This window comes from Haliotis asinina, chromosome 6, assembly GCF_037392515.1.
Source record: "Haliotis asinina isolate JCU_RB_2024 chromosome 6, JCU_Hal_asi_v2, whole genome shotgun sequence".
NCBI lineage: Eukaryota > Metazoa > Mollusca > Gastropoda > Lepetellida > Haliotidae > Haliotis > Haliotis asinina.
The window spans coordinates 37,796,788-37,816,202 of NC_090285.1; the positions used below are offsets into that span (position 1 = coordinate 37,796,788).

Below are 19,415 nucleotides of genomic sequence, written 5' to 3' on the forward strand. Positions count from 1 at the left end.
ACGACAAGTGTAACGTGTTCGATCGCTCAAGGTCAAAGGTTAACATGTGAGGCCTTGTTTTTCAAAGCTAACAGCGTTGTTAGGGGGTAATTCGTGAAGTCTTGAAGGTAATATGCATCAACAAGACATGGAATATATATGTTCCAGTGAAACACACACGGAGCCACACAATTACCACAGAGCTAGTTAATAGTAATGTACACCAATAAGTGAGTCATCATAGAGAGCCGCGATGCAGTAATATAGACAGTAAAAGATATAGGCACTGCATCAGGGTGATATCTTGACCACATAGCGGCTCTCGGCAACATCGTCGACATAAATCGACGAATCTAGTTTTTAAATTTCAGACTGCAAATTGCATTTTAGAACACAGTGTGATGGGTATTTTTAGATATATTTTAAACAGTGATTACTGATGAGTATGACCAGGTAAATTTGAGGGAAAGGACATGCATTTATCAACAGCTCCAGCAGAAACCACACATTGATCTCTGGTTGTAGCATCTAGAGTAACACACTTGTAGCCTACAACAGCTTGATTAGAACAAATATATCAAAAGGTCGAATTCAAAATGTTATTGAACACGAAGATTGGTGCTCCTCCCTGTGGAAACACAGCCATTGTTTCTTCATTAACTGCTTGATTGTTTCAGAGAGTATTTATGAGCAAAGACAGTCATTTGATACCAAGGAAGCGAACCAAACTTAGTTGAACCACCAGTGTGTCTAAACACTCTGATAAACTGATGAATATTCACTAGCATTCACCCACACCTGAGTTCAGAGTCTATGTTTACACATGGGGTTGAAACTAGGTCAGATATTTGCCCCAAACATGTATAATGATCAATCAGAATGTAAACTATTTTGAAAGCAGATAAAACAAATTTTGATTGTTTCGTAAGAGTAGATTATACAGCCTCATCACAATCAGATTTAATCATTTGGTGTTACGGTATTATGACAATATGTAACCTGGGTCAAAGTTCTCTCAAGGATTACCACGTACTAGTTATGGAACTTATTAAGCAGGTCAGGGACTGTTGGCAATTTCCAGCTGTTCGTAGTTATGCTGTAATCTTTGTTCAGTGACCCCTGATGTATGAACGTATGTCAATCATTGCTTGCTGGAACACAGTGGGTAATGTGCTGCATGTAGATGTACTAGCTTCCTGAAATACACCACAACAGCATATTGAATACTAGTGTCTTCTGTGAGATATTGACCTGAACTTGAAATTCTATTGGTGGCTGCTGGATACTACAAACGTCTCACGTGTTGTACATTTCATTTTGTGCGTCACATGTGTTGTACATATCGCTATTGCCGAGTCTAGTATAAGCAGCATGGAGAGTGATAGTATGTTGAATGAGAAATTTAAACGTCAAGAGCATGACAAGGATACAGGTAATATTAATGTTTTGATAATTATATTTTCATTTCGAGATTTTTGTGTTTTTATATCGGAGCAATTTAGAAGGAATGTTCTACAAGCAATCAGATGCATTTACAGGCCTTAGAGGTTAGCATTTCCTACAGTACGGTAAAAATAATAGATGTGTTTTATGCATATGGTTTCATAATTATTCTCCTGGACTTCAGCCATGTCAGCTAAATGTGAAAAGAAATGTCATTAGATATTTCCAAACTTACATCAAGCATGATGCAATAAAAACTTGTCATTTAAAAGTTAATAGATGGATGAACATGTCCTATTGTCATTCACCTACAGCAAAATCACTGCAATGTATGTGCCACATTCGTTCATCACATCATCATAACTGTTATCTTCATATCACTGCCAGAGACCCAGTTTTGATTGCCCACATAGGTACGGTAAGTGAAGCCCATTTCTGATGTCCCCTGCTGTGATAATTCTGGAATATTGCTAAAAGCAGTATAGACCATGTTCACCCATTCATATCACTGAAGCTGATACTAAGGATTTTATTTTGTTGTGTTTATACAACTGGTAGTTTACTGACCAGTTTTGTGGTTATTTTGAATAGTTGACTTGTTGATGCAGGTATTGATCTCTAAATCAATATTCTGTCATTGTGAATCTTTAGGCTGAACTAAATCCTTGTTGTATTTGTCTGAATTTTGTTGCCACCAGGGGAAGTTTGTGCTGTCAATCTTTCTGTTGACTATGACTAAACGTCTGGTCCAGCATGTCCAGATCAGTAGGTCATCTTGAGCAAAGGTCTGTGTGAGCTTTTGTTATTGTGGGAGATTGTCAGGGACCTCTTTTTGATTTGGACTTTAGACTAACACTTATACTGGTAAACAAAACTGCAGTTGCTTATGTGTCAGTGTTCTTAGTCATGTTTGTTGAAACAGTTCCTAAAACTAATCATACTAAAACAATGTTATCATGGTTGTCTAAGGGGCGGTGGGATAGTCTAGTGGTTAAAGCATTCATTCATCATGCTGAAGACCTGGGTTCGATTCCCAACATGAGTACAATGTGTGAAGCCCATTTTCTGGTGTCCCCCGCCATAATATTGCTTGAATATTGCTAAGAGTAGTGTGAAACTAAATTCACTCACTCACTCACTCACTCACTCACTCACTCACTCACTCACTCACTCACTCACTCACTCACTCACTCACTCACTCACTCACTCACTCACTCACTCAGTATTGATCATATAGTTTTGGGCTTTGTTTTTAATTTCTGCTGGGTTTGTTAATGTAGCTATGCTTCGTAACCATGGCAACAGAACAGATGTCCCATTTTCAGTGTTTTATTATTTTGAATTCAGATATGTTTATTATTCAATAAACATTCAAGATAGGTGTAAGCTAAACATGTCCTAATATATTGCAAAAAACAATTTCTATCATTCAAAGACAGAATTTCCTCAATTCTTAAAAAGAAATGCAGTAAAGGGCTCTTTACATGGTTAAACATGTTAAAATTACAATTAGAAATCAGCATATTTTCTTGTGCAGATTATTTTTATGTATTTCAAGTGAAAATAGACTTTTCACAAGCAAACTAGACAAATATATGGAAAATGATAAATTTTAGAACATGCTCAATGAACAGATAAGGTGAATGAAATATATTGTTTCTTACACATATTATTGCACAGGCAGATATCTTTTCCCGGGAACAAACTCTGAAAAAAATTTTTGTCCCTGTAATCAGCTGGTAATACCAGTAAAGATCTGGGTTACGTCTGTTGGTCTTCAATAAATAGTGCTTACTGTAAGAGAGGACTAATGGGATTGAGTGCTCAGACTCTCTGACTTGGTTGACTCGTCATTGTATCCCAGTTGCATAGGTCAATAATCTTCATGCTGATCACTGGATTGTCTAGTCCAGACATAAACATTCACAAACTGCTTCTATATAGCTGGAATGTAGCCGAGTGCAGCGTTAAACAGCAAACCAACCAACCAACCGTTCAAGTAATGTCTTCTGCATCCTCGATATCTCCAGGGTATACGTTCCGATAAGTCTCCACTATACCCTGGACGCATCTACGGCTCTGCCCGATAAATTTATTACCTCCCTTTGCTGGCTCCGCCTTCTCACAGTAGCCAATCAGCTAGGCCGCCGTTATAACTGATCTTGCCAGTGTCAACAAAGGTAGCGGTCGCAACTGCAAAGGTTTGCTCGCAGTGCGTCCCAGATTTTAGGGAAATCATACAAACAAATTGACAGGTCCGAAACTTTAAAACAACGTATGCAAGAACGCCTTCTACCTCTTCCAGAGAACCTCTGCATGGTTTCTGTTGCCAAGTATAATCGGTTAGGTAATTCAAAAAACGAAAGTGAGTTGTGATTGGTTCACTCAACTACCCAGCGTAGACGCCTGACTGGATCTAAAGACAGTCAAGGGAGGTAATAAATTTATCGGGCAGAGCCGTAGATGCGTCCATGGTAAAGTGGAGACTTATCGGAATGTATACTGTGGAGATATCGAGGATGTGTCTTCTGATACCTTTGCACAAGTTGAAGGTGGATGCATGCTTGACAAGTTCTCTATAACGACCATGTCATCTTTCATGTTGGAGATCACATGTGTCCCTTTCATCTTTGGCAGTGTAATTTGTTGTTCAGAATTGCCTCTCTTGGGTATCTCAGGATCTGGAAACAGCATTTCAGTGTCCATTTGCATCTATTTTATTCAGGGTTCCTACAATCTTGAAAACCATCCAATTTATACACTTAGCCTTAAAATCTGTTTTTGCCTCAAAAAGACTTGAAAAAGCTTTGAATTTCAAATTAAAACTTGAAGTGAAGATTGTGTCTGCTAAGCCATTCAACATTGGCTGGTTTTCCGACCAAAGCATCACTAGTCACCAGATACTGTAGGCCAGTACACCAGCCAGGCAGTAGTCGCATTGAAATGATATATAATTTTTGGGACCCAACTAATGAAGACTGAGAGCCAAGGTGTTTGGATACAGATTATTCGTGAACATTGTGCCTCATAGTATTTATATACTACCTTTCCAAACTAATATAGTTAGCAATTCATGGGGACAGTCTCTGGGCAAAGAGTCTATAACATTGCTCTGAAGTTGTGTTTGTTATTTTTTTCATTAGGTTTACTTATATAATTGCCTGTCCTTTTTACCTTAATTTTAACAGGAAATGCCTTGAAAAAGCTGAATCTCAATACGGCTCTAGAAAAATAAGCATTGAAAACGTTACTTTTTCATGATATCATTTTCACAATATGCTCTGGCCATAATGAAGAATTCTTAGTCAGTGACTAGAAAGGATTGTGGTATTGCTGTTCTTGTTAATGTTAATCTTTCGTAAACAGTGAAAACAAGGGAAAGATGAGAAACATAATAAAAATGCAGATTTTTGTAACAGAACAGAGACCAATATCAGAACAGTTTTTAGAATTTGGTATTCATTGCGTTTTCTCCCTTTTCCAGAGGTCAGGATGGGTTTGTGGAGTCAGATGAAGACCTGGTTCATTCTTCATCTGATCATTGGCTACATCTTCATTGTCAGCGGACTTATCGTCACCTTTCTCATGCTCTGCTCATGTGTCATATGGCCGTTCAACAAACATCTGTACCGCAAAGTCAACGTCCTTTTGGCCTACTCCCACTGGTGTCGTAAGTATTGCAGTGCTTTTTGGTAATCCTTGTTGATACTGACACAGTTGCTAACCCAAGGTTTTACTTAAAACAGAAATCATGTGTGTCTGGTGTGTGCAAAAAAAAATCTTGAATTATATATGAGTGAGTGAGTGTAGTTAACACTGCACTCAGCAATACTCCAGCTATATTGCAGCTGTCTGTAAATAATCAAGTCTAGTCCAGACAATCCAGAGATCAAGAGCATGAGCATAGATCTGCACAACTGGGAACTGATGACAAGTGTCAACCAAGTCCGCAAGCCTGACCACCTGGTTAGTCACCTTTACGACAAGCATGGGTTATTGAAGATCAATTTTCTAACCCGGATCTTCTCAGGTCTGGATGGATGAAGAGTTCCATTCATTTTACCAAATTCTTGTCAGGAAAGACTGACTGACTGAGTTTGGTTTTACGCTGCTTTTAGCAATATTCTAGCATTGTCATGGTAGGGGACACCAGAAGTGGGCTTCACACATTGTACCCACATAGGGTATTGAACCTGAGTGTTTGGCATGACAAGCAAACACTTTAACCACTAGGCTAGGAGGAAGGAGGAGCGATGGGGTCGCCTAGTGGTTAAGGTGGCTGATCCTCTTGCCGAAGAACTGAGTTCAATTCTCCCTGTGGGTACAATGTGTGAAACTTATTTTCTGGTGTCCCAGTTGTGAATGTTGTTGGAATATTGCTGGAATTAATGTGAAAAATGGTGCAAAAGCAGGAAATATAGGTTTCCTGTCATTCATCTAATTACTTATCTTGCTGGTCTGTAGACTACCCCATTATAGTACTTTACAGAACCCTCGCATATTTCCATAAGACTTCATCACTCAGGCTGGACTGTGATCTCCATTGAACTTGTATAACTGGCTAATGAGTTTAACATGTCCAATTTAGGGTTATTGTGAAAATATTATGCTATCACAGTTTGTTTCATGATCAGTGGTATTGTCACTGAGATAAAGCTATTCTGATTAGCTACCTGGCCCAGTTAGAGACGTTTAGAAAACTTATGCAGAATTAAATCATAAATCAGGGGTAGAGATAAGCTGCGTATCTGCATAAATTGCGCAAATGTTTATGTGAACACTCAAGTCAATTGCGTATAAGTACACTTGAATTGTTGTAACTACACATGTAACTTCACCTTACATGCGTACACACAAAAATGTCAGATCATAGTTTGCGTACAGATAGGTAAAATAATTGATTTATTTTGAAAGGTTCTATTTCAACACGTAAGCATGGCAACTTGCATCCTTTCTTATTGTTTCTCTTATCACAGATCAAATATAATGTAGCAATGTAGTCTACATCAACATCATCGACCAAACAACATAGCCATTGCTTATACTATTGGCTGACATTTCTCGTGCTATTGGTTACCAGGTCATGGGTTCAGGTCAAGGTCCTTCCACTGTGGGATAACTGTCAGATCAATACATAAGCTCACTTTGAATCAAAACATCAGACCAACTCTGTGAGATTTTTGTAGAATTAATGTCCTAAAAACGAAAAAAGTTGTCAAACTATCATTAAATATTCACACAGTTTCCTGTTTGGTACAAGAGACAAGTGCAAAGAAAGGGACAGCCAGGTGACAACGTGTGCAAGAGAGGATGGCACAGCTCAGGTTAATGAATCAATAACTTTCTCAGCACTTGTGCACATGCTTCCTGAACACATGGCTATCGCTTTCTGCGCACACCTCCCTCATATGAAACAGTGAACTGTGTCAATATTTTAATGATAGTTTGTTAAACAACATTTTTAGTTTTAGGACATATATTCTGCTGTTTTATTTAAGAAATACAGTTCATTCTACCACCATGTATAGTGTAATAAAGCAAACATTCGCCCTGAACTATTATATTGTTAAAGTGCTTTATTACGCTATGCATGGTGGTAGCATGAACTGTATTTCTGTCCTAAAATGCCGTATTTAATAATTTCTAAGCCTAATTTTTGATTAATCTATGGCAGAAAACAAATGACGGTGTCTGTGAATCCTTGCACACGCCTAACTGACGTGCTGTTCTTTTGACTTGTCAGTCCCCTACGTTAAGACAAACGTTGCTAGAAAAACAAATGAACAGTTTGGTGACGGTTTATGTTCGAGTTAAATCTCTTCTCTAGATCATTTTAATTACATTCTCTTAAACCATACAAGGTTAGATCAGTACACGCAGCTGAAGCTGATTAGTCATGCGACATTCTATGATTGCATTGTGGGACTGTAAACATTGCAAACATTACTGTGTCTCTGTAAAATTTTGAGTTGAACCCATGAGAGAACCCAACTGACATCCATTGTGACATCGGTTACATTGTGATGTAATGCAAAAAGGTTCGATTACGGGGGGCAGACTGGAATAGTACAGTGACGTCAACACATTGTGATGTAATGCAAAAAGTGTACATTATCATCTGATAAAGATTTGATCTTTCACCGAAGCATCTTAGAAGAAACAATCACAGAGTTGGTCTGATGTTTTGATTATGATCATCATTTCATGGAGCATTAGATGTTTATTAGTTTTCGAGTTAAACTGCAATTCATCAATCTGCTTTTGAGCCAAACAGACTCTAAACAAAGAAGCCCAGTACTATTAATGAAAGGCTGTACTGACAATTGTAGTAATTTGTCTCAATAACAATTGCAGTAATTTGTCTTAATACCGTACCACCTGCTGGCATGAGTTCTAAATAGTCATAATGACACCAGTGCCCTAGTTTGTTGATAAAGCTTCATGAAGATAACATGGTTGCTTTATTTGACTTCTCTTATGTAATATCATAACCCTTGAAAGCAAGGGTTATCAGACACGTTATCAAGTACTGGTTTGCCTGGCCTCAGCTCGGTGTTTTTTGGATATTGAGTATTGACTTATGTTTCATCCTCTGGTATTAATAGTTTTCTTTTGCTTATTGGACCAGTAAAGATCCAGGTTAGAACTGATGTTCAGTAACCTATGTTTGTTGCAAGAGGCAAGAAGCCATGTTGGTTGAGACATATCATTGTATCCCAATCACTGGATTATCTCTCTCTCTCTCTCTCTCTCTCTCTCTCTTTCTCTCTCTCTCACCTCTCTCTCACTCACTCATTCACTCAGGTGATTTTATCCCCATGATCAGGTAGAACCTATCTGAATACTCCTGAATAAAAAGAGAAGATGTAACCCAGAAAAATCTCTATATTCATCCTTTGATATTGCTGGAATATTACTGTAGGTGGTGTAAAATTATACTCACTAGCTCACTCATGTCTCAGTATTCCCTGTTGTCTGCTGTTCCCTGTGTCGATCTGCTAAGACATAATTGGATGCAGACTGAAAAGGGTAATGACGTAGAGTTTGTGCGGGTATTTTTGGAGAAGTATCTGAAAATCAGCCTGGGAAATGGTGATTCATTGTGCACATTTTACGTCTGTTTGAACTCAGCTATCTGTCTTGTCCAACATCATATAACTGGGAAATTGCTTATTATAGTAAAGTGTTTAGTAAGCTTGTATTCACTCATTTCTTAGGAGGACATGGGTGGCCCACGTGCCCGAGGGGCCAAAATTCTCTGTTTGGCGTGCCACAAGCCTGTTATTTTGGGTTTTTGTCCTGGTTTTTCCTGATTATGCTGTCTAGGTTTGTGCCAGCATGTAAGGTTTCACTATGTCAAACATGCTGTTTTACCTGCTCATTTACTCACTCACTCACTCACTCACTCACTCTTTCACTTAGTTTCTCTCACTCTCACTTTCTCACTCACTTTCACTTTCTCTCACTTTCACTTAAACTCAGTTTCTCATTCTCTCACTCAACTCGCTTACTTTCTCAAACTCACTCTCACTTTTTCTCACTCTCACCCACTCACTCACACAGTTTACAGCATGAATGCAAAGAAATCATGTTGATGAAACTACGAAAGGAGAAAAATGCAGTTTGAAACCACACAATGCTTATTTTTCCAGATTTCACATTTCTGGCACAATGGTGGTCAGGCTCGGACTGTCTGCTGCATGTCAGTGATGAGGATCTGAAGATGATCGGCAAGGAACATGTCCTCGTTATTATGAACCACAAGTATGACATTGACTGGCTCATGGCCTGGATATTAGCAGAGAGATTCGGCATGTTGGGGGTGAGTCCAAGTCGAAACTGTGGGGTGCATAACCAGGGTTTTCCGAAAGCAAGCCCAGAATTTCTCTATGGGAACTACAGTTTCTGACAAGTGAACTTTGAAACCAGATAGAAGTCTGGGCTTATATTCGGAAACATGGGATTATACTCGGAATGTATTTTACCATCATTTGGAATAAAAGTTCATGCGGCGATAAGTGAAGGAAATCTTTTTAATATTACTTTTACGAATATTGGAATGACTATGCAGTGAAACAGAACGTATACTCAAATTTAACTCAGATATAACTCAAATATAACTCTTGTAAACTTTGAAATGTTTAAAACATGATCATGAGCACCATGGGGTCTAAATGAGTCAATCCGTTGCATGAAGGAGCATTGCAGTTGACATAGTTTGTGCCATCATGAAACTCCGACAAAAAGACAGAAAGCCCACAGGGCTGATAACTAAAATTGTCACCAGCCCTATTAACATTTGACCAGCCCTGTATTCAATCTAGGAAACTGAGATATGGTGTTAAAAGAAAGTAATTAATGAATTACTTGTAGTGATGTAAAATGAAACATGTGCAAAAGCAAATTTAATATAACCATAACCTGGTGGTCACTGTTATTTTACTTAGTGTCACTGCCATTAAAAAAAGAATGACATCATTCATCGGCTGAAAGCATTCTCTAGACCAGACACATGTAGTGTTATACATGGGTAGGTTGATCAGTTTGATTGATCATGAACTATTTGGACATCATCTAGTTACCACAACTGTAAATTATTTTTGAAATATTTCCCCTAGTCAATGACATGGTCAAATATATATCCTTGTTAAATATAAAGGTGCACAGGGCCGGCTATAAAATATAGTTGTAAGCCCGCCATGTCACTAGCAAGCAGCGGGCCGCCATTCAGACGCTATTTCATACACTGTATGAGGTTTCTAACAAGTCAGTCAAATGGCTCAATTTCACTGAAAGGATCCTTGTCATTACCGTTACTTGCTTCATCATCGTCGATATCCATCTCACCCTTGTCCAAACCTACATTGTGCCTCATAGTTGACTGTTCAGATCAATAATGGCCACCTTTTCTGCATTAGGAGCAGTACCAGAAAGTTGGACACATTTGACACACTTTGGAATTAAATAGAAGCCCATGGTAAGAAAATTCTGAATAGAAGTCCTTGGACCTCCAAAAGAGAGGGCTTGCTTTTGGAAAACCCTGGTACTTCTTACAGTTCATCCACACAGTACTGGAATGAAGTTACCGTCATCACTTGGGTTCTCACACGTCTTTATGTACATTCTTTGCCCGATAATATCATGGATGGAAATGATATGATGAACAGTTTCTTTCTGTGACCGGTGCTGAGGGGTTTCTGGGCTATGCTGGGTGTAAGAATGGAACAAATGGCTGGTGTAGTAAGCCTCAGTGACTGGTTGAGGGCATGTCAAGTATCCCTGTTCTGTGTTGAGCATTTCCCATAATATCAGTCACTGGATTGATTTGTGAGCCTTGATTATTTACAGGCTGCAGTCATAAAGCTCAAATACTGTTCAATACGAACATAAAGAAGCTATGTCAAGTAAGCCAGTTCGTGGATTGGCTCAGTTAATGGACTGTTATCTTGAATATTGTGGGCGGAAATGAAAATTTCCTCACTTGAGACAGGCGACAAATTGTGTAGATGGTTCATTATGTGTATATGAAATAACCTAAGTCTTGTTTCTGCAGGGCACAAAGATCTACGGCAAGGAGATGTTAAAGTATGTGCCTCTGATTGGATGGGCATGGTACTTCACAGAAAGCATCTTCCTCAAGAGGAAGTGGGAGTCAGATAGGAAGACATTAGTGGAGGATTTACAACGTATAACTGACTATCCCGACAACTACTGGGTTACAGTAAGTATGTCTGTGTGAATAATTGACTATCCTGATGACGTCTGGTCACAGTAAGTATGTCTGTGTGTGTAACTGACTATCCCGATGACTACTGGCTCACTGTATGTCTGTGTGTGTAACTATCCCGATGACTACATTAACTCTGTGTGTGTGTAACTGACTATCAACTCGACTACTGGGCCACAGTAAGTATGTGTGTGCGTGTGTGTAACTGACTATCCTGATGACTACTGGGCCACAGTAAGTATGTGTGTGCATGTGTGTAACTGACTATCCCAATGACTACTGGGCCACTGAAGTTGGTTTTATAGTGCTAGCTATGAGACACCACTGATACCATGACTCAGTTTATGTATGAATAACCCACTCAGAAACATTATACTGACTCTGAGCTGACCAGTCCTTGTTGTACTCATTAATGCCAAGCACATGGCAAGTACAATATCTTAACGTCTTTTGGTATGAAACGGCAGGGCATCGCACAGACCTTTTGCTTTCCAAATGGACAGTCTAAACAAAACTACTCGATGGAGGTGGTTCTTATGAATTGAACATACTGATACATCTTTTGTCAGCTCCTGCTGTTTCCAGAAGGGACACGGTTCACAGAGTCCAAACACAAGGCGAGTCTGGAAGTATCCCGGGCCAAGGGCTACAAGGATCTGAAGCACCACCTGCTTCCCCGACCCAAGGGCTTCATCCTCTCTATCAATGGCTTGAGGGGGAAAAGTAGGTTACACATGTCAAGCTTGGTGGGAACAGATTCTCACCTCTTCAAAGTGATATATCACATCCTACTGTAAGCGGAATAAACATACTGTGTGTTCAGGTGAAACTCTTCTCTTAGATAGCTTAGTGGTTAATGCAACTACTCGTCATGCTGAAGACTCGTATATGATTCCCTTTTCTGGAATCATGCTAACTCCCTTCCTCCCTCCCTGAGTCCCTCACTGATAGAGAGTAGTGTTTTGTAGTTGCTGTTTTGCAGCATTTTTGATAATGATGTTTCAGCCAGATTCTTGCAGCAGTGTCTATTCTGATTGTTCTTATATATGACACTCTTAACTGGACATCCATTTGTTTTAATGCTGATATCTAGGGACAAATGCCATGTATTGGGATTGAATTTCAAACAAATATAGCTTCAAATACATTACTTCACAATATTTTGTTTATGATAAGTTGTTTCAAAATGTAGTGATGTGTGAGGTTATTTTGTATCTATATCATTTGCTTGTTTAGAATGCTACAATTCTGTGACAGGAAGTAAAACTTTCCTGTAATTATTCCAGCTTGAGTGCATGATGTCATGGTTGCATTAGAACACTGTCATGACCATGAATGACATGACATCAAAAAATCAAAATCAGGTGCACAAATGAAATTGGAGAAAATCATTGCATTGCAGAAATCATTGCTTCAGATATTAGCAACAGGCTGTCAAGAGGAACAAGAATTATTTTAATTATGCAAAATAAAGATGAAAATTTAGAAATTTCGAAATTTGATCATGAACCTTGAAGGTATAGCACCACATTATTTTGCCAGTGATTAATGATTAAATTTTAGCATCTTTAATTCCATGTTGGATTTTTAAGGAGTATTACTTGCTTGATGATATTCATTGTCTTTTCAGTACCTACAATTTTGGATTTAACAATTGGATTTGACCAGACGGGTCCAGAGCCGACGTTAATGAATATATTACAGGGAAAACCTCTGTCATCTCGACTTTATGTCAGGTATGAGAGTTTACTTTGGTTGTATCATTAATTTGGTTTATTGATGTCTTATTATGGTCTTATATGAACATGATCTGAGTCATATGAAAATTTGGTACATAATGAGCCATCAAGTGTGAGTTATCTTCTCTTAGTCAATGTATCTGTCATGGTTGCAGGACTTGTGGACTAGGAAAATTGAATGTTGTGAATGTCCCATACTGGAGCATCCACAACGCGGTTAGGGTTTAATTTTTCTGTATATTGCCCCCTTTAACTTTACTTAAATTTGATTTAATTTGATAGAAGTAATGGTTGGTTGGTTTGTGATTTAACTCACCCTCGATATCCCCATGGTGTATTCTCTGATAAGTCTCCACTATACCCTGGATGCATCTACGGCCAGATACTTTTATTACCTCCCTTGGCTGGCTTTTTATTCAGTCAGATGTGTACACTGGGAATTTGACCATACCAATCACATCTCATTTTCGCCTGTCAAATTATCCGATCGATTAATCTTGGGAACACAATTCATCCAGACGAACTCTGAAACAGTTGTTCTTGGATATATTTTTGGGATCTGACAGTTTGCGCTGCGAACAAACCTTCATAGCTGCAGCCACTATCCTTGCAGACACTGGCTAGCTTGGTTGTAACAGCGGCTTATCTGGTTGGCTATTGTGAGAATGCGGTGGCAACCAAGGGAGGTAATAATATTATCGGGGATATATTCCAGCTATATTGCAGCAGTCTGTCTGGACCAGACATACAGTGACCAACATCTTGAGCAACGATCTACGCAATTGAGTCAGTGAGTCTGGCCACCCAATCTCATTACTCACCTCTTACAACAAGCATATGTTACAGAAGACTGCTGGTTCTAACCCAAATATTTACTGGTCTAGATGGGTGACAGACCTGACTAAACTGACTCCGTGAATTAGTTTTATATTTATTTTCAGTTAGGATTACTAATATCCTTCCAGAAATACTGGCTATTGATTGGGATACTGGATTAGTCCACCAGTTCATTTTGATCCCATTAGAGAATATCCTGGCCAGATGTATCAGCACATCAGTGTTACAGCATTCACAGATACCAAACACAGATAACTTTGTTCTGAATCAGTCCATATGAATTTGTATCACAATGCATCAATATGCTAACCCTCTCAGAAGTTAGTAAAATGCTGGATACTGTAGCAGCTGATGTCTCTGTATATGAAACCCATGAAACTAAAAAATGGAAACACTTGCATCCATCAGTGTAATACTAAACCATAATGCCAATCTATTTCTTAAGGCGAATATAGACAATAAATCAAAGATCCTCACCTGACCTTCGGTTCAAACACGGGGCAGTGCTTTATCTTTGTGGTTAAAGCATTACTTGTCACGCCAAAGACCCAGGTTCGATTACCCACATGAGTACTATGTCTGAAGCCCATTTGTGGTGTCGTCTCTCATGATTTTGTTGGAATATTGCTGAAGATGGCGTAAAAGTAAACTCACTCACCACATTTCTCGTGACCTCTATCCTGATATTGCTGGAATTTTGCTAAAGCTGCATAAAACTAAACTGACTCACTCACGTTAAATTCACCTGGATTACCCACGTAGTCCTGGACCTCTCAGAGTCCTATTTATCCTAAATATTACCGGTACTGCCAATTAGCCAGTATTATCGCATATTAGACAAGTATTTTCGTTTCTAGAAATAGAATTAGTGTTGTTTGAACGGGTATTGTCTTGTTCTTGAGATAGATCACACATTTGTTTTGACTGACCATGTCCAAAAGCCACTGATATTGTTTTGTAGTAAAACTTGCATTTTGATCAAAATGCCTAATCGAAGAGGCATCTTCACATATAAGCTTTCATTGTATCCAAATTCCTTGTTCATAGTATGCATGTTATGAAAAGATCTTTATCATTGGCTTTTGACTAGCAGAAATGTTAAAGTGAAACCCAACTGTCTGTGACTAGAGGCATAGTGTGATATATCAGACTTTTTCTGTGTCAGAATTGTCTTTGAGAGAAGGGTTTGAAGATACATGTTGGACTGATCTTCAGTAACCCATGCTTGTTGTAAGAGGCCACTGAAGGGATCGGGTGTTCAGGCTTGCTGACTTGGTTGACACATAACATCATATCTCAGTTGCGTATATTGATGCTGATGCAGTTGATCACCGGATTGCCTGGTCTGGACCCGTATTTACACACCACTGAAATATTACTGAGTACAGCGTAAAACAACAACCAAACCAAACTCTTCTGGAGATCACAACATGAGTTCTGTCAGATACAATTTACCTTACAACAGGTTCATGTTATGAGTGACCTGTGTCTTACTGAAGTGTCTCTTACCTATATTTACATTACGTAAATGTAATCAAATCAACTTTTGTATTGTGTAGTACATGAACTCTGTTTACAGGCGGATTAATTTAGAAAGTGTCCCTGTCGACACAGATGCTCATTGTGCTGAATGGTTGAGGAATCTTTTTCATGAAAAGGTATCAGTCTAACATCCTGATGTGATGTGATGGTCATACAGAGCACTGTGTCTAATTCAGACTGGCTTGGGACTGACTAAAATGTCCAAATTAGACAGCAATCTACAAAGAAGGATTATGCTGGGACTGTTGAAGTTCAATCCGGTATATGCAGCAATCTGAGAAAGACAGTCCGAGTTGGACAGAGTGCTCTGTACTTAGTAAATTAGAAGATGCAGTCATGTGTTAGAGGCATAACTGACAGGTGTTTACTGTATACATATAACAAGCTCAAAAGAACCATTATTTTCAGTTTGTTTTATCCATTGTTCTTCATGTGCATTTTGACTGAAATATGCAGCATGCCACTGGGACCCACCAGAATAGTTTGTTATATAACTACGTCCATTATATGACAACGCGTCATGGTTTAGTTTACTTCACTGGTAAATGTAAGTACAGTCAGGCCACGTTAGTCCGGACCCCGACAATTTCGATTCCCACAATATCCAAACAATAACTAGCTGTAACCAATCTTGTATACTATGTAAACTCATTACCTTTTGATTCAATAATCCGGTGCTTCACTCTCCGTGTCTGGACGCTAATCAGTGATAACTGATTAGCTAATTACACAAAGTTTTGCTTCATTAATCTGGTGGTACATCAGAAAGGTTTGGATAATCCCTTCACACCATGAGCCCCATTCAGTGGTAATTGTTAAGTGACACTTCAGAGTTGAAGATGTTGTTAGTTTGTGATTTTGATCAATTAGTAGGTCTCACTTTTGGTTAGTTGGAGTAATACCTGTCATGCTTACTTCCTGTATGAAACACTGATCGTGTCAAAATGAGATCAGCTGACATTTGTCAGTCATAATGGCAAGTCCCTCCCCTAGGCGTAAAAGATGTGAACTTAGTGCCGTACAAGATCAATTTGTAGATACAAAGAGAAAACCCTATAGCCAGTTTTGATTTTATGTGTAAACATTTTGGTCAAGAATTTGGACATTCTATCGGCAAGAGCACAATTTCGGACATCGGATAGGGTTTGTGATCATTTGACAGACAGATGCAATCGCATGGTTGACACATGATCTTACTTTGTGAGAATGCTGCCAGTCACAAGTGTGCCAGTGTAAAAGTTCATTTCTTGCCTCTAAACACCACATCACACATTCAGCCAGTGGATGCTGGCTTCATGAGAACTTTCAAGGCCCACTACAAGAAATATCTTGTAGTGTATTGCCCTGTCAAAGGGAAGTAACTCTACTGTAGTTGTGTTCATAAAAGTTTGTTTCAGTAGTCCGTACGTTTCACTATCCGAACGTGTTTGATGAAAAACATAAGTGTCCCGATTAACACGGCCTGACTGTAGTACCTTGTGTCTAACATTTCGTAATCTGTATGTGTAATATATATGTTGTTTACTGTGTTGGCAAACTTTAGCAGTGGTGTGATTGGTCATTGCTGTCCTGAGACTCCCGAGAGTTTCTAGGACTTTAATCCTGCCTCACAAGAAGCACATGTAATACATGTAGTCTCACCTTAGGCAATTGAGTTTATTTGTTCAAAATTGCCTCTGTCCACCCATCAGAAAACTGAGTACCTGGTATGATAAAATAGTAGAATGAATTTGAACCTTGAGCGCCTGACAAGCGACTGGATGTATCCTCCACAGGGAGTGTTCTGTACTCGTTGACCAGGGGTAATATGTCAGCGCTTTGAGTATGCCAGGAATAAATGTGTAATATGATGTACTTTTAATATTATGTTTATTAAGTACAGTAAAGTAAAGAGCAATCTTTTCTGGATCTGTGTTTCAATAATATTTTTGTTTATTACAGGATGAGATTTATGACCATTTTGTTCAGACAAACACATTCAAAGGTAAAGACTATCACAAACCACGACGTGTCCAGGACTTGGTATTCTTCCTTGTGTGGGCAGTGATCACTTGTGTACCTCTGTTCCACTATCTAGGAGGGATCTTCCTGTCAGGATCCCTCACTCAGCAGCTCATCTTTGTCATCGTTGTTGCAATAGGTAGGTGGAGCTGTAGTGTATTAGTACAACAGGCACGTGGAGCTGTAGTGTGCTAGTACAATATGTAGATGGAGCTGTACTGAGTTTGTAGAGTAGGTAAGTAGAGCTCTAATTGCTTCTCAAAGACTTGCAGTTAATAAAAATGATGCTGTATTTTGCACACATCTTACGTATCTTACATCTGATACTTGTTTGAAAAGTGTCTCACGCTATCATCTTCTGTTTACAGCATCTGTTGGAGTCCGTATGATGATTTCCGTCACAGAAATTAAGAAAGGTTCTGAATATGGGAAGAAGGAAAACTAGCCATCTCACAGCACAGGGAGTCCTGGCTTTCAACTGCCCATCATTTTCTACAATTGCAATCACCAAAGTGTGTGGCACTTCATTGTATATTTTTGAGACAGAATTTTACACACATGAGTTTCTAGTTCTCGAATGTGTAGTTTTGTATGAGTGTGAAAATCTGTTTTATTCCAACCTTGCCATTAAAACTCCCATTGATGAATATTATATGTCTCTTCATATAGTGTTATGCTACTCAGTAACATTACCATTATGCTTTACTATGTTGATTCATAGCATGTGAGAATAAGTATAAAAACTATGGACTAACAGATATACCAAGTGTTTTAGTTAGAGGCTTATTCTGATGGTTGACATTGATTTCTTTTAATTTTAACAGGAAAAACATCCTGTGTTCGCTTGATTTTAATTAATTCATTTTAAATCTCTTTGCATTTTATGGGACAATAATTTGAATAAATTACCAACTTAAGGTTAAGAATACCATGAGTCATATTCCCAGAAGTTGAGGTATGGAACAGTTGATTTGGGGTTCAAATTTAACAACCCAGTTAATTTAGAGACATACACAATGATAAATAGATATGTTAAAAGTGTGTATAGTCATTACATGTGCATTAATGTAACAAGGAATGAAACTGGTTTGGCCTTAATACACATTATCTTTTTGTTTTCTGTTGCATGTGAAATGTGTTCACTAAAACTCCAGTGATGCTAACCATTTTTTAGCATTGCAGCATATTTAACCAAAGCGTAAATTATGTGAAAATTAACAGGAACGTTACTATCATGAGAAGAGTTGGCTTTTCAAGAGAAATAGAGATTGATTATCGTTAACTAAATATCGATAGATGTTCGATAAATATTGGAGATGATTGGAGAAATATTACTTTGAATGAAAAATGCCAAAAATGTGTAAAATAAATAAGTTTAACTTCGCTGGTGAGTGGTGAAAAGTTTTTACATGGATTATTAACAAACAGTTTTTATCATGAAAGTGAATATATAACACATTTTTCATAGCGATAATCATTTATAATTTTCCCTATCAATGATAGTTTTGTTTTTTAGTAATATTAGCCATTCCCAGACATGAGATAGTTTATCACACTTTAAATAGAATGGCGACACATGTGAAAGTTTATTGCATATGTGTGAAAAATCATACATACATGACCCGGTGTTTGATTTATGCAGAGTGTCTTAGGATGAAAGAACAACAGCTACAGGGTAGTAGATCAAGTATTTGATATATCGACTAGTGACATATTGTGCTTAGTTATTTTTATACACAAAGCTCTGTAGTGATTGTTTTGTTACCTCTTTTCTTGAATGAAATCCAGTGTTCTGTTGTCCATTAGAACAGAAAATGCTTGCAGAGATATCTCTTGATTTAGGTGACTTCTGACATTGTTATACACATTCACAGACTTTGTATGTCTTATTGTTTGTGGATTGTATGGCTTGTTGCTTATACTATCAACCACTGGTTTTATTGTAGCAAACTTGATGACATACATCCCCATATGGTATGGTTGGAATATCACTGCTTGTGGTATAAAACATCATAACTCTATGCTAGTGATTTAGAGTGATAGGGTCACAATATTGATTGTGAGATTTTCATCCATTTTTAAATAAATATGAGGTTGGAGGCAACAGAGTGTATTTTATGTGATAGTTCAAGGCATTATGTTATAAT

At 38.2% G+C, this 19,415-nt stretch overlaps 1 protein-coding gene across 1 annotated transcript; it reads left to right on the top strand.

Annotated features, from left to right (window-relative positions):
• Nucleotides 1–33: 33 nt before the first annotated feature.
• LOC137287609 (1-acyl-sn-glycerol-3-phosphate acyltransferase gamma-like) lies at nt 34–18,625 on the top strand. Its single transcript, XM_067819986.1, has 9 exons — nt 34–107; nt 4,907–5,092; nt 9,075–9,244; nt 10,976–11,143; nt 11,719–11,872; nt 12,780–12,885; nt 15,305–15,383; nt 17,209–17,407; nt 17,637–18,625. The coding sequence occupies exons 2-9, from the start codon at nt 4,915–4,917 to the stop codon at nt 17,711–17,713; spliced, it is 1,131 nt and encodes a 376-aa protein (XP_067676087.1). The 5' UTR covers nt 34–107; nt 4,907–4,914; the 3' UTR covers nt 17,714–18,625.
• Nucleotides 18,626–19,415: the final 790 nt, after the last annotated feature.

Bases quoted from the DNA above. Each gene is read 5' to 3' on its own strand.
- LOC137287609 (XM_067819986.1), top strand. From the start codon at position 4,915: ATGGGTTTGTGGAGTCAGATGAAGACCTGGTTCATTCTTCATCTGATC. The intron at 9,245-10,975 runs GTGAGTCCAAGT...TTGTTTCTGCAG, and splicing joins AGAGATTCGGCATGTTGGGG to GGCACAAAGATCTACGGCAA. The intron at 17,408-17,636 runs GTAGGTGGAGCT...TTCTGTTTACAG, and splicing joins TGTCATCGTTGTTGCAATAG to CATCTGTTGGAGTCCGTATG.